At 65.2% G+C, this 15,848-nt stretch overlaps 1 protein-coding gene across 1 annotated transcript; it reads left to right on the forward strand.

Moving 5' to 3' along the window:
* Positions 1-5,005: 5,005 nt before the first annotated feature.
* Positions 5,006-15,803, forward strand: NXPH4 (neurexophilin 4; the record flags this gene model as incomplete). Its single annotated transcript, XM_080360606.1, has 2 exons — positions 5,006-5,053; positions 15,042-15,803. 2 exons carry the CDS (start codon positions 5,006-5,008, stop codon positions 15,801-15,803), a joined length of 810 nt encoding a protein of 269 aa, XP_080216732.1.
* Between the last annotated feature and the right edge of the window lie 45 nt (positions 15,804-15,848).

Consider the following 15,848-nt stretch of genomic DNA (forward strand, 5'->3'; position numbering starts at 1 on the left):
GGACGGCACGGGGGCGAAGGGGCCGCGGGGCCGCGGCGCCCAGGCCTGGCACAGACACCCATTGCAGGAGGTGGGCGGGGGCCGGGGGGAGCCGAGAGCCACTGTATAAATGTACAAATGAAGGATTATTACTTTTCTATGTGAGCAGTATTATTACCTGTATATTCCCCGGTACCGGGCCTCAGCGCCTCTCATTGCCAGATCCGGCTTTGGTTTATTTTAAATCTCTTTACATTGGGCCCCCCCCTCCCTCCCTCCTCCTCCCCCACCGCGGGTCGCGCCGGCGTTGCGGAGCAGGGACGGTGCCGCGGTCGCTGTGCCGGGACCAGCTCGGCGGGGCTGATGGAGACGCGCGGGGTTACGGCTCCGTGGGGCGCAGGGAGGGAGGCGGGTCGGGGTCCGCATGCACGCCCAGCTCTCGGCTCCGTGTCCCCCAGCCCCTGCAGCTCCTTGTTTCCTTCCCCCCTCAAATCTGCTGCTCCCCGGCTCCTCCTTTCTCCTGCAGCTTGGCCCCCCCTCCCTACCTTTTTCCCCACTGTTTCCCCCCCTGACTGTTACAGGGGGCAGGGACGATGGCCCCACCGCTGCCCCCAGCCCTGCTGTGGTGCGGAGGGTCCGCGGCCCCTCGCTCCGGCTTGTTTCCTGCACCTCGCCCGCTCTCCAACATGCACATTTTTTAACAGGAAAACAAAAAAAAAAGACAAAAAAACCCACAAAAAACCCCATGGAAATGACCTAGCTTTTATAGTAGAAATAAAGAAAACGCATGTGGGGGGAGGGCGGGGGGCAACCCCATCCTTTTATTGGGGGGAAAATGTTTTAATAATTTTTGCTGGATTACTTTACAACTAAACAAAACAGATATTGTTATAAATAAAATTTGTAAAAACCGAAGAGCAGGCTGCTGGTTGGTGGGGACGTGCTGAGGATGCCGCAAGGGGGGGGTCACGGGTGGGGGGCTCCTGCATCACGGTGCCCTGGGGGTGCATGGGGGTTTTTGGGCAGGGAGAGCTGTGCGTGCACGTGGTGCTGCGCGGGGGCTCTCTGGGGTGCTGGCACATGTGCCACTTGGGGGGACGCGTGTGTGTGTGCGGCTGCTCCCCTCGCTGAGCGCCCCGGGGCCCTGAGCTGCCGCCCTGCTACCCATGTGCTGCGGGGAGCACGAACACCCCAAAGCACCGGCACGGAGCACTCTGCATCACCGGGGATGGAGCACTGAGCACCACCGGGCACGGAGCACTGAGCACCACTGGGGACAGAGCACTGAGCACCACTGGGCATGGAGCATCGAGCAGCAGCGAGCATGGAGCACCAAGCACCACCAGGCACGGAGCACCGAGCGTCACCAGGCACGGAGCCCTGAGCGGCAGCAGGACTGGAGCACCAAGCATGGAGCACTGAGCACCACTGGGCACAGAGCATTGAGCATCACCAGGCACAGAACCCCAAGTATCACCGGGCATGAAGCCCTGAGCATCACCAGGTGTGGAGCACCGAGCATCACTGGGCACGGAGCACTGAGCATCACCAGGTATGGAGCACCGAGCATCACTGGGCACGGAGCCCTGAGCATCACCGGGCTCCGTGCTGTGAGCAGCAGTGGGACTGGAGCACCGAGAATCACCTGGCATGGAGCACCGACATGGAGCACCGAGCACCACCGGACACAGAGCCCTGAGCGTCACTGGGCACGGAACCCCGAGTATCACCAGGCACGGAGCACCAAGCATCACCAGACACAGAGCACTGAGCATCACTGGGCACGGACCCCTAAGCATCAGTGGCTACGGAGCACCGAGCACCACGGGGCATGGAGCACTGAGCATCACCGGGCACAGAGCACTGAGCACCACCAGGCAAGAACGCCGAGCATCACCGGGCACAGAGCACCGAGCGCCACGGGGCACAGAGCCCTGAGCAGCAGCGGTGCCGGAGCACTGAGCATCACTGGGCACGGAGCACCGAGCACCACCGGGCACAGAGCACTGAGCACCACCAGGCAAGAACGCTGAGCATCACCGGGCACAGAGCACCGAGCATCACCGGGCACGGAGCACCGAGCATCACCGGGCACAGAACGCCGAGCACCACCGGGCACGGAGCACCGAGCACCACCGGGCAAGGAGCACCGGGCACAGAGCGCTGAGCATCACCGGGCACGGAGCACCGAGCATCACTGGACACAGAGCACTGAGCATCACCGGGCACGGAGCACTGAGCATCACCGGGCACAGAGCACCGAGCAGTCCCCAAAAATGTCCACCAGGTGGCGCCGCCGCCCTCGCGAACGGAGCGGGGGGGGCTGCACTCGCACCCCCGTGTACCCCCGCTGTACCCCCCGTGTTCCCCGTGTGTCCCCCAGCCACGCTGAGCCCCGCCATGTGCCACGGCCGCGCTGCGGGTCGCCGGGGGACCCGTGGCTGTGACTGGACCCACTGGCACCCCCAGCCCGTGGCTCGGCAGAGCGGGGTGACGCCGGTCCCCTCCTTGCCAGCCCCCCCCCGGCCCCCCCCGGCCCCCCGCGGCTGCCGAGCCGAGGACGCGGCTGCTGCCTTTGAAAAGCCCCAAACTCCTCTGCAAAGGGATGTGGTGCGGCCCGAGCGCGGCACAGCCCTCAGATCTATTTCAATACTGGCTCTTTGTTCACTTATCGGTTTCTTATATCTCCTCTAGAGGTTTTTTTCTCCCTTTCCTCTCCCCCCCCCCTTCCTCTTCTTTTTCCTTCAATCTTTCTATTTTTTAAACCGTCCCTACTTTCCCTTCACCATGCCCCCACTCTCCTACATCTTTAGGCCCGTGGGCTGTTGATTGCTTGGGAAGGGTCTTCTGGACCTGTCGCAGACCCTGTGTCCTTCTGCTCACCCATGAGACCGTCAGGGAGCCCAGGACCCCCCCAGCAGTTTGCTGGGCCATGTGGGGCAAGTCCCATGCAGTATCGGGTCTGGGGGGCCGTGTTGGCCCCACAAACCCCCCCATCCCTCAGCTGCCCCATCCCTGGGGCAAATGGGGTAAATGCAGCGCTGCGGGGTGACCAGCACTCCGGTCCATGGGGGGACTGTGATGGGGTCGTGCACGGAGGCTCTTGCCGGAGCAGGAGCGTGGGCTGTGGGGCCGGCTGTGGCTCTCACACCGGCCAGGAGCGCCGGCACCGCAACCAGAGTGCGGCTGGAGGGAGGGGTCCCCTGTACCCCCACCACGAACCCCGAGCTGCTGCGGCTGAGCGCTGGGGGCACCGTGCTGCTGTGGGGCTGGCTGTGGGGATTGCGTGGGGCAGCCCCGCAAGCAGAGCTGCAGAGCCGAGATCCCAGATCCCCAGCTCCGCGTCGGCGCTGCCCTCTTCCTTCCCCTGCCTCTCTCTCCCGTTTCCCTTCATTTCTCTCCCTCTCCTTTTCCGTTGCTTATTTCTCCTTTACCTTTTATTCATTCTGTCTCCACACGTACGCGCGGTTCTGCAATGCTCCCCCCATCCTGCGCTTGCCCCCAGCCCTGCTGATACCGAAGCCCCCGCCGGCAGCTTCCCGGGGAAGGCGAGTAGATAATAATGGTAATAACAGTAACAATAATAGTAATAACAATAAAGTGATGGTGTTGGGGAGGGATCCCCGCTGAGCTGGGGGGGGGGGATGAGAACACCTGGCAGACCCTTCTGAGAGGAGCCCAGCACCAGGCGGAAGGGATGAGCACACGCATGTGCATGTGCGCACACACGTGTGCACGCGGGCGGTGCAGGTTGCACGGCCAGCCTGAGATGCAGGGGGGGGGTGTGCTGCAGGTGGGGGGTTTGCACACTCCTGGGTGCGTACAGGGCCTGGGGGCTGCCCCCCCAACGACCCTCCTGTAGGGTGGTCCTCCTTCTCTGCTGGAGCCTTTTGGGGAGGCCAACAGCAGGAGACCCCGTTCCCCTGCCCAGGTGCAGCTGGACAGGAGGGAGATGGGCAGGACTGTCCCCCCCCAGATGCCAGAACATCGCCCCCAGCCAGGAGCAGGATCGGGGGAATCCTGGGGTGCTGGGGTCACACAGGAGAGGGGGAGCGGAACCGGGGGCACCCTGGGGTGTTGGTGTCACCCAGGAGAGGAGCGTGGACACTGGGGCACTCCGGGGTGTTGGTGTCACCCAGGAGAGGAGGGCAGATGCAGGGGCATCCCGGGGTGCTGGGGTCACCCAGGAGAGGGGGAGCAGAACCAGGGGCACCCCAGAGTACTGGGGTCACACAGGAAAGGAGGGCGGATGTGGGGGCTCCACAGGGTGCTGGGGTCACACAGGAGAGGGGGAGCGGAACCTTAGGCACCCCAGAGTGCCGGTGACACCCAGGAGAGGGGGAGCAGAACTGGGGGCACCCCGGGGTGTTGGTGTCACCCAGGAGAAGAGGGTGGACGCCGGGGCAGCCCGGGGTGCTGGAGTCTCCCGAGAGAGGGGAGCAGAACTGGGGGCACCCCGGGGTGCTGGTGTCACCCAGGAGAGGAGGGCAGATGCAGGGGCACCCCCAGGGTGTTGGGGTCTCCCGAGAGAGGGGAGCAGAACTGGAGGCATCCCAGGGTGCCGGTGTCACCCAGGAGAGGAGGGCAGGTGCAGGGGCACCCCGCGGTGCTGGTGTCACCCAGGAGAGGAGGGCAGATGCAGGGGCACCCCGGGGTGCCGGTGTCACCCAGGAGACGGGGAGCAGAACCGGGGGCACCCCGCGGTGCTGGTGTCACCCAGGAGAGGAGGGCAGATGCAGGGGCACCCCCGGGGTGCTGGGGTCACCGGAGATGGGGCCGCTGCGCCCGCTCCCGCCCCTCCCGGCCGCGGGGGCCGCCCCGGGCTGCGCTCAGGGGTTGGGCGCGCACGGTTGCCGGTGCCCGCCGCCCGGTGCCCCCCCGCGGGGGCGGCGGGCCGGGATTGGCGGGGCTCCGCGGAGGCGCCGCCCGGCCCCAGCAAGTCTCCAACTTTCTTCCTGCCTCCCCTTGGCCGCCGCCTCCCTCCTCCGCCCGCCCTGCCGCGCTCCCTCATCCCGGGAGCCCCGCGATGCTCCGCCGCCGCCTGCCCCTGCTCGGGCCCTGGCTGCTGCTGCAGGTACCGGGGGACCGGGCGCGCCCGCGGGCGGCAAAGTTGCTGCTGCCACCGGGGGGGTGCGCGGTTCCTGGCGGGGTGGGGGGGGGGGAAGCAATTACCGGGGGAAGGAATGCATTTGCGGGAGGTGCAGTTATTGGGAGGGTGGTACAAATCCGGGGGGTCTGTGCTATTGGGGGTGAGGGGGGGGGACATGCAGCCCCGGCGAGTCGTGCAGAAGCGGGGACGTGCGGCTACTGGGGAGACGTGCGTTTGGTGGGGGGGGGGGGCGGCGTGCAATTGCGCGGAGGTTCAGGTAGTCACGGGCAATTTGTGGGGGGCTTGTGCAATCCTGGGGGGGACACACACGCGGGCGTTTGCAGGGAGAGTTGTATGGGCGGGGGGGGGCACCGGGCAGGGATTGCGCAGCGGGGCGGGGGGGGGGGGGTCCTGCTCGCCCCAAGTTGGAGCGGGCTCGGGGCTGTCCCGCACTGCGCTCGGACATCGGGCGGAGTTGGGGGGTACCTGGGGGGGGGCGGAGAGCAGCCGCCGTACACCCCCGGTTCCGAGCCGCCCCCCTCGTTGCAGAGCGTGGAAGGCGCCGTCTGGCAGGTGCGGGGGGGTGGGGGGTGACAAGACACGCGAGACGGAGCCGCGCGTGAATGTGGGGGCGGCCGCGCGTGGGCAGGTCGGGCCCTTTGCCGGGGGGGGCGCTCTGGGGGCTCCCTGTGCGTTGTGCGGGGCGCTTGGACCCCGCACCTGCATCGCACCTGCGGGGGGAGGCGGGAGGAGACCCCCCCCCGCCCCGCTGCTCACTGTACTGGGGAGGGCGGGGGTTCTCGCTGCACCCCGAGCGGAGCTGGGGGGACCGAGGATCCGCGGCTCTGCCAGGGGTGTGAGCGCTGAAACCACCTGCAGAGGTGACGCCTCGTTGCTGTCCTGACTTGGCGCGGGCTCAGCTCCAGCGCCGAGGTGGCCTTCACCTCCGCCCGGGGGGACACGGCCCCGCCAGCTCCGTCCCCCCGGCTCCAGGGTGTCCCCTCAGCCGGGGGCTGGGCGCACTGGGCTTTACCCCAGGCCCAGGCTTGGCCTTGCTGAGCCGGGTGGGCGGCTTTGCCTGTTCTTGCCCCTTCGCCTGACTGTGGAGGTTGAGCGGTTGCGGATGCAGAGACACCCTCCCCACCCGCAGAGCCCTCCCCATGATGTCCCCCGCTCCCCGATACTAAATGCTTCCCAAGGCCACTCACCCCCATGTGTCCCCCGCTCCGCCACCTCCTCTTGGAGCCCGATGAGGCTTTTCTCCCCCAGTGGGAGCCGCTGGGTTTGGGGGCTCCAGCTGCATCTGGCGCCAGCATCTGTGGTGGTCATGAATGAGGGGAATTGTGCCCCCCCAGCCCTGCCGGGGGGGCCGCGCTCATCACCCAGCAGATCTGATTTCCTGACACTCCATTTTTACTTTCTGTGTTTCATGAATAAAATCAAACGAGTCAATTCCCTCTCGGGAATTGGATGCACATCAGGGACCCCCCCCCGCACAACCCTACCCCCCAGGCGAAGGCTCTTGCAACTTGTCTTTCTCTGGCACTCTCCTTTCTGTATGGATATAGATGGATAGATGTGCGCATCTGAGCGTGGGGGTGGCTCTGTGTGACCCCCCCCGCCATGTCCATCTAACGCGGAGCATCTGTCGGTGCTGGAGCTGCTTCAAGACAAATGGTTTTGTTTTGATGGAACCAGGAGCCGGGCGCTGCCCCGGCCCCCTCCCTGCACGGGCAGCAGCGCTGGGGGGACGTGGGGGCTCGTGGCGGGGGGATCGGGCCCGTCCCAGGGCGCAGGGTGGGTGTGTGGGTGCAGGAGCCTCGTGCTGTGTGCGTGGGGAATAACCCCGGGAGATGCCAGCAGGGGAGAAACTTTCCCAGCCCTTCTTGGGGCGGGTGAGGGGGTCCCCGCCGGCTCCCCCAGCCCCATGTGCTGCTCTGGAGCTGAGCTCCCAGCGCTGTGTCCCGCGGGGCCGGGGTGGTGGCGGGAGCGAGGGGCGAGGAGGCAGATGTGGCCGCATCCCCCCGGTGACAAGCACCTGGTGCCTATGGGTGCGTTCGCTCGCATGGAGGGTCCAAGGTGTGTGTTTGCCAGAGGCCGGACCCCCGGGGTGTCCCCCCGCCACGCTGCCGATTGTCCCTGCTGGGTGTGCATCTCCCCGCTGGGACGGACGAGCTGTCCTGGCCCAGCGGGTGCCCGTCCCCGCTGTGTGTGTGTGTGAGTGTGTGCACATCACCTCCCCATCGCCCCCCACCCTTCACAGCTCAGCGTTTGCCTTCTCCATCGCCGCGCCGGGGCTGCGGGTGCAGCGCTCGGGCAGGCACAGCGATGAGCAGGTGAGCTCCGTGCCCCAGCCCTCCCGCTCCTGTGTGTGCACCGGCGGTGCAGGGGCCAGCGGGCAGGAGCAGCAGATACAAGCAGGATGGCAGTGTGCGGCGCTGGGCTTGAGCAGCGGGGTGTAGCCGCGTTATGGGGGTGTCTTTCCTCACCCCCGCTCTGGCCTCGCTGAGCTGCTGTGACTTTGCAGGAAGGCGCCTCCCCGGCACCTCGCCTCGGGTTCCTTCCTTGCCGGCGGGCAGCGGGTTGTCTGTGAAGCACCTGGAGTGTTGCTGGCAGGTTTTGCCTCCCCGGATTAACCCTTCCGAGGAAAATCCTGCCTTGCGGTGGGAGGCTGGTGCTGTGGGACCCCGGGGAAAGTCGCCCCTCAGCCATGCTGAGCACACAGCACCCACCGCAACGCTGGTCACCTCGGGAGATCTGCGGGAACAGGGAGACAGGGATGCGGAGCCTTTGTACCACCCTGCCCAGCTCCTGGTCCCCACTGGGCGCAATGGGGTGAAGCATCGCAGCGAACGCAGCGGGGGCACGGGAGGAGGAATGAGGGGGTCATTGCTCATGGTGACACCCACTGAGGCCAGTCCAGCTGCTGGGACAACCACAGGGCCCGTGGTGCTGGTGGCACCGTACAGCAGCTCCCGTCCCTGTCGCTGTCACCCAAGAGCTGGCACACGGCTGCCGGGTTGGTGGCTGACAGATGGCTCTGCTCTTAAGCAGATGCTGCCCGGCCTTTTGGTGCAAGGACACCCCTTATTCGGGCCCCCTCCCAGCTCCCATTAATGGGCTGAATTAACCCCTTCACGCCTCCCTGTTGGGAAATGGGGTGCGGGTGGTGGCACAGCCCTGCAAGCCCACTCTGGTTGGGGTCCCTGTGGGTGCGGAGCCGCAGGGACTGACCCCACAGGGCAGGACGGGGGGACCGAGCGGCTCCGTGTCCCTGTCTCCCTGTTCCCGCAGATCTCCCGAGGTGACCAGCGTTGCGGTGGGTGCTGTGTGCTCAGCATGGCTGAGCTAATCTATCGCCAAACAAACACGCGCTGTTATTCTGAAAGAAGGTTTCCAAGCGACTCATTTCCCTTTTTTTAATAACTCTTCCCCGTGGTGCCCTTTGCACCCCGAGCTGGGAGATTCAATAAGGCTGGAGCCTGGAGCGTGGCGCGGCTCAGCCTGCGCCAAGGGGGGGACGGCGGCTGGGGACGGGGGGGCGCGCAGGGATGCCCCCCAGCCAGACCCACTCCTCCTCTTCCCCTGTGTTGTTCTGCCTGCAATCTGGGGGCTGCTTTATTGCTTCCCCCCCCGGCTCCCCTTGTTTTTAATTACCAGTTTGCTGCCGGGGGGGTGGCCCGAGATGGGAAATGACCAAGCGGGCGCTTCCCTCTGCAACCCCAATCTGAGCACCCCACTGTTAATAACACCCCTGCCAATTCACCTGCGCAGATGAATGACCTTTGTGCCCCCTCCCTGCATCCGCAGCTCCTCCTCCCGCGGACCCCAAGTCCCAGCAATGGGGTGATGCCGCACTGAGACCCCCCCCAAGCCGAATCCTCCCGCCCCCCCTGCACTGGACCAGCTCCAGCATCTCTGAAGAGCCGCCCGGCTCAGCCTTCGCGCTCGGGCGCTGAAGGTAAATGGCCCAAGAAAGATGAAGCTTCCTCTCCAGCCGCTTGGATTGCTGCTAAAGAAATAATCACGTCCCTGTGCCCGTGGTCCCCCCTCCCCGCCTTTTTTTTCTCCCTGATCGCTGTTGCAAAAGGAAAATCATTGTGGAAATGAGCACCCAGCCTGCAGGAACCATCAGCTGCAAGGAGCCTGCAGGGCCCGGCGCTCGTGGTGGGGATTAATCCTCCCCTCCCCAAATAAATCCCCCTCGGAGCCTGTTGCTGGGACGGGAGCTGCTGTACGGTGCCACCAGCACCACGGGCCCTGTGGTTGTCCCAGCAGCTGGACTGGCCTCAGTGGGTGTCACCATGAGCAATGACCCCCTCATTCCTCCTCCCGTCCCCCCGCTGCGTTCGCTGCGATGCTTCACCCCATTGCGCCCAGTGGGGACCAGGAGCTGGGCAGGGTGGTACAAAGCGGCGCCGAATCTGTCCCCGGGGTCCTGAGGGGCTCCAAGAGGATGGGGGGACGGTGAGGACCTGTTGTCCCCTTCTCCACCCCAGCGATGTCCTTGAGGGTCCCCCGGGGGGTTTTAATCAGGGCTGGGGATGCAGGGACAGTTGTGTCCCTGCTGCTGCTCGTCCCTTCCTGGGGACAATAAATGGTGCTGGGGATGTGCCCGGGGGGGACACAGCACTGGGGGGGCCGTGGGGACGTGTCCCCACTGAGGGGACAGCCCCGCGTGTGCCCCTCTCTGCGGTGACCTTCGCCTCATTGGAGGAGGATGGGGGGGATGCGGTGCAGGGTGGGGAAAGGGAGGGGGGGCTGGAAATGCAATTTATGATCCCGCCTGATACGATCTTATAAAATTTCCCGGGCACACTCGAAATTACATTTCCATAGCTCAGGAGAAGCGATCTCCTCGCACGCCGATACCTGCCACTTTTATGGCTACATTTATTGCAATAATAAAGTGAAATGGTGAGGCGAGGGGTGGGGGCGGCCGGGCAGGAGGTGGGGGCCGTGTCCCCCGGGGGGGTTGGGGACCCTCCGCTTTGAGGGGCGTTGGGGGGGAATCTGTCACCCCGCTGCACCCGTTGCAAAGATCTCACCCTCCAAAGGGGCCTTGGGGGCGCAGGGAGCCCCCCAACCCACTCCTGTGTGGGGAAACTGAGGCAGCGCTTCAGGCCACGGTGGCGACGCATTGACTGGGCGAGTGGGGTTTAATCTCCCCCGAGCCCACTAGCTCCCCGGCCCCCCCCGCACCCCGTCTCCCCCTTCCCGCTCCGTTTATCTCCTCGTTTCCTCATTCAATCCCTTTTCTTCCTCGAGTCCAATGAGTCACACAAGCCCTGAATCCTTTGCCTGGTGCCGTCTCCTCCCTTCTATTATATTTCTTGCTTTGCTCTTAACAGCACTTTTCTTTCCACCCGTGGGGGGAGAGACTGGGGATGTACATTCCTTCCCGCTCCCCCTCAACCACCTACCAGCTCCCGTCTCACCACGAAGCCCTTAAAACTAATAAATAAATAAAATAACAGCCGAGAAAAGAAAAGGCAGGAAACGAGTGACAGGGAAAAGGAACCAAAACGAAAGAAAGAAGAAGGGGGGAAAAAAAAACCCAAGTCCTACTCGGGCTATGAAATATTTATTAGCCAGCGCGTGCCGAGCGCGTTAATAAAGCCGGAGCATTTGCATATTCTTTCTGTCTGCAAGGAGCGAGGTGTCTGCTTAGGGGGTGAAGGCAAACGTGTCCGCGCGAAGCCGGTTTCTCCAGGTCGTGACACCGGTGACACCGGCGTTGCTTTGGGGTGGGTGTCACCGGTGCCGGTTGTGGTGGCGGCGCTGAAGCAGCGACGGCCGCGGGGTCCTTTGGGGGGTGACACGGAGCTCACCCCTGGGGAAGGGTTTGTCCGGCCGTCACCGCGACGCCGCGTGTGTGCGGCTGGGTGGTGGCACATAAGCGCGTCGTGACTTGTCCCCGCCTGTCACCCGCTTGGCATCGCTTCGGCTCTGCGACCCCGCGCCCTGGACGCAGCACAGGTGTCCCGAGCAGCCGGCTCGCTCGGAGCCGTCACCGTCACTGTCACCATCACCGCAGCTTTGCCTTGCGGGGACTTTAATTATCAGCCTTTTGCTCACCGGCTCCATCTGCGCTTGCGGGCGCGGAGCCGCTCGCTTGTGCCCAGAGGCACGGATGCGGTTGTACCCGGCACATCCCGGGGTGCAGGTGTTCACACCGTCACCCTTGGGATCATTTGTATCGCTCTTTCTACGCAGACCTGCAATTTAATGGGGGAGGTTGTCTTGAAGACGACGTCTCAGCCGCGAGTGACCGCGTGTGCCACGTCCTCCACACCTGGGGCCGCAATGTCCCTACAGCGGGATTTGCCTTCACAAAAACACGTTAGAAAAGCGGGTTGTGCTGTTGGAGCTGCCTCGATTAAATGCTCCAGCATGTGGCGGTGAGGCTTAAAACAAGGTAGCAAGGCAGGAAACCCTGCTCAGGGTACTAAGATGTTGTGTGCGCGTCCCAAATGGTCCAAGGGAAATAGCCGGGGCATTGCTAGAAGCATTTCCAGTCCCTCTGAGAGTTGTAGCAGCCCCGCCGCAGTGCAAGAAACAGGGCACAGCCTCTGCGCCGCACAACACTGTGCCAAACCACACGTGGAAAGGTCTTGCAACTCTTAGTCCCAACCAGAAACGATCCTGCAATGGGCACGTTCATCACAGGGTGCTCACACACGCAGAGCTACACGCACATGCGGAACCGTGCGCGCACACCCACGTGCGCACAGGGGCGTGTGAAGGCGTTGGTGCGCACGTGTGCGGCGCTGGCGTGTGTTGCATCCCCCCGCACGCTCGCTGCAGGGGTGCTTGGTGCGCGCACCCGCTGGCGTGCACAGCCGCATGGGCGCGGGAGCACCCGTTGCACGCTCGGGCGCGGGCTGGAGTCCCTCCCTGGCGCCCGGCAGAGCCCACCGCGTCACCGCGTCACCCTGCCACCGCATTAGCACCCGCGCGGCGCCGGCGAGATAAATGGGAGCTGTCAGAGGCACCTTGTTTGCTGCTAACCTTTGGAAATGCCACACCGCCCCGGGCTGCGCCGCGCCGGGGGGAGCGGGCCCGCGGGGATTGTTGCTCACCACCTCCAATTAATCTCCTTGCACTAACGAAGGCGGCAGGGTGACAGGGGAGAGACCGGCTTGACCGTGCGCCCATGGGGAGAGCTGGAGACCCCGATCGGCAGATCCCCATCGGGAGAACGGCTCTGCCACCAACCCACACCAAGGCGGGGGGACAGGGAACAGTGTCTCTGCAGGGATGGGGTTTTGGTGATGAGTGCTCTGCTTTGGTACCCTGTCAGTTGTGGGGGTGCTGGGAGCCGGTCCCCGTCGCTCCTCCCCATGCTGATCCGCTCCCCTCGCCAAGGTGACCGTGGGTCTCGGGGGAGCAGCTGACGGTGCTTGGCCCCGCCGGCAAATGGGATGTGAGTGGCCATCACCGCTGGGCCTGACAAGCCAAATTGATACCGGCACCAAGCGCCTTCGCAGTCCCTCTGCAGCCACCCCCAGCCCTTCCTGCATCCTTGCCTGGCTGCCTGCGCACACCGGAGTGACACGCGGGTGCTGCAGACGCATGGCAGCCCTGCACGCGCACAGAGAAGTGCACAAGGGGATGGAGAGTGGCAAAATATATATATCATTGTCTCGGGGATGTCTATGTGGATGCAGCAGCGCGTGGATGCGTAACAGTAAAAAACCAAGCGTACCAGCCTGGTCCTCCTCGGGCACAGGGGCCGGATCCTGGGGTGGCCGGGGAGGGAGGGGGCTCCGCACACCCCTGTGCAGGGCCAGATGTTGGGACCCCCATGCGCACCCTCCAAGTGTATCCGAGAGGTTCACGTACCCGGGTGTGCACGCTGCACCCCAGCCGCTCGCTCACAAGCAGAACCATTAATATTTAGCGCGAGGTGTGAGCGGGACCTGCCCTGAATGCCGACGGCGCTGGCAGGGTGCAGGGGGGTGACCTTGGGTCCCCGCGGTGCTGTGCTGGAACGGCTTTGCCACGGCCCCCGCTCCACCGCACCCCTTGGCATGGGCTCCGAGCCCCCCGGCCGGGGGGAGCCACCCCTGGGCCGCACCGGGGTGCGGGTGCGGAGGGTCTGTAACCCAGAGCCCCGGCCCGCGCTCCGGTGCGATCGATAGCCCTGGCTGCATCAGCAGTCGCTGCCCTGCTCTGCAATTCCCTTTCATCCCCGCTCCCCCAGCAGCTCCCGGGGAGGGACCACCGGCCCCTCCAACCCGCCAAACGCCGCTCCCCTGGCCGGAGAGGGGGTGCTGGGGGCTGCCCATCTCTCCCTCCACCACGTATCTCTCCATCTTGCGGTCCTGCCGTGCTCGCTCCCTCTCTCTCCGGCTGGTGAAGGCACCCGGCTTTGAAGCTGCGTTGAAATATAGATAAGGGCGAAAGCAGCAGCCGCGCTCAAAGAGAGATTGGGGAGGGAGCGGGGGGCTGCAGGGATGCTCCGCCGCAGCTTCGCACCGCACGGCTCCCTGTCCCCTCACCCACCCCGGACTGAGACCCCTTAAATCCTCTCCCCTGCCCAGCGTGCTCGCTTTGCTGGTGCAGCGCAGGCAGGGCGAGCGCACGCCAGAGCAGATTTACAGGCTCAGCCGGGCGCCCGCGGCACCGGGGGGATAAGGCGATAGATCCCGGAGACAGCCGTGCGCAGCCTGGCCGGGGATCCGGCTCAGCGGCTGGGGGCGAGCGGGGGGGCCCATGGGCTAAGCAGCCCCCTGGTGCTGCTGCATCCCCAGCAGAGAGCAGCCCCTGCACAGGAGGGGTCCCGGGGGGTCACCCCTCTCCAATCAGGGTCACACTGTGCTCCAAGGGGGAAACGGCGTGGGTGGCTGCGGAGTGGCTGGAGCCAGGGTGACCCCCCCCAGCACCTCCTGCCCCTCGTCCAGCCGCTCCGGCTGTGATTCAGCGCTGCCACGTGCCTCAGTTTCCTTTGGGAACACAACCCCCGCTGTGCTCCCCCCAGGCCCTTCCAGCCGGTGCCTCCGCTCGGTGCCACCTCGGGGAACAGGTCGTCGGGAGCAAAAGCTGCCAGAGCAGCTCGAGCACCTGCCAGCCCGCGGTGACAGTGATTGACGAGGCCGGGGCTGCCGGAGCAGCATCCTGCGTGCCGGCAGCAGCTGGCAGGGCAGGCGGGGGCACGCTGGGGTGCAGAGCCAGGCCGAGGGATGGGGAAGCAGGCAGGGAGGGACAAGGGACATGTCAGAGCCGGGGTCCCGGGGCTGAAGAGCTGCCAGCTGGCTCTGCTGAGCCACGCGGTGTCAGACCCGGCAGCCGGACAGAGCGATGGCCGTGGGGAGCGCGACGGAGGGGACGCTGCTGCTGTACCCGTGCAGGGAGCTGGCTGCTGCCTGGCGTCTTCCTCCTGCTCCATTGCCCATCTTTTCTACTTCTGCTGCAAATTCTCCCCCTTTCCAGCATGCACAGAGCGACCCCCGGCCACACCCCTCCAGCAGAGCAAGGGGTTCCCCGCTGGTTCCCTGTGTGCCCCCCCTGCACACAATGCACCCCAGTCCTCCCGTGGTAATTATCCTGGAGGGCGGAGCGGCTGCCGTGCAGCCTGGCGGGGGTCTCTGTAATTTCAGCCGCAGATCAGAGGCAGCGGGTAATGCAATTAGGCTTCTCTGGCAGGCGGCGCTGGGCTCTGGCGCTTCCCCCTCTTGGTACACGCTGCTGCCCCCCACCCCCCTGCATTTCAATGGGCCTCAGCTGCAGTGGGGCAGGCAGGCGTGAATTGTCCCGTGTCCTGCTTCTTGCTGTCACGGGGACATGGGTGACGCTGGAGAAGCAGCCCTGGGGGTGACACCGGCAGGGTGCTGGGGGCATCGTGCCAAAGGGGTGCACGGTGCCGGCGGGGTGCTTGGCCACAGGAGGCATGCAGGAGGGGTCCACAGACACAGGACGCACAGGAGGACACGCAAGGGGACGCGGGTGCAGCCTCTGCCCTCTTTCCTAGATGGTGTGCGCTGGAGGCCACATCGCCAAGACCCTGGGCTACCTGGAGCTCGACACCTCCGGCCTCCTCAAGGATGTCCCCTACGGCACCCTGAAGCCCCCAGTGCTTGACCCCGGGCGGCTGATCCCGGCCGAGCCCCATCGGGGCGCAGGGACGGCCCTGGGCGCCGCGCAGAGCCCCTGGGACTGGCAGAAGAACCATTCGGCCGGCGAGCCGCCGAGCTCCCGCGCCCGCCGCAAGCCCTCGCTCAAATCCGGCCGCGCCAAGAAGATCTTCGGCTGGGGCGACTTCTACTTCAACATCAAGACGCTCAAGTTCAGCCTGCTGGTGACGGGGAAGATCGTCGACCACATCAACGGGACCTTCAGCGTCTATTTCCGCCACAACTCCTCCAGCCTGGGCAACGTCTCGGTCAGCATCGTGCCCCCCTCCAAGGCGGTGGGTTTCGAGGTGCTGGTGCCGGCCGCCCTGCCGCTCCCGCCCCCCCAGCAGAGCACCCTGTCCGAGGGGCGCCCGGCCAAGGCCCTCAATTGCCACGTGGAGTACGAGAAGACCAACCGGGCGCGGAAGAACAAGCCGTGCCTGTACGACCCGTCCAAGGTGTGCTTCACGGAGCACACGCAGAGCCACGCCGCATGGCTGTGCGCCAAGCCCTTCAAGGTCATCTGCATCTTCATCTCCTTCCTCAGCATCGACTACAAGCTGGTCCAGAAGGTCTGCCCCGACTACAACTTCCAGCACGACAACCCCTATTTCGGCTGATGGCCGCGGGATGGGGCGGTGGGTGCCGGAGCTGGATGGGGGCCG

The sequence above is a fragment of the Nesoenas mayeri genome (assembly GCF_963082525.1).
Source record: "Nesoenas mayeri genome assembly, chromosome: 28".
In the NCBI taxonomy this organism is placed as follows: domain Eukaryota; kingdom Metazoa; phylum Chordata; class Aves; order Columbiformes; family Columbidae; genus Nesoenas; species Nesoenas mayeri.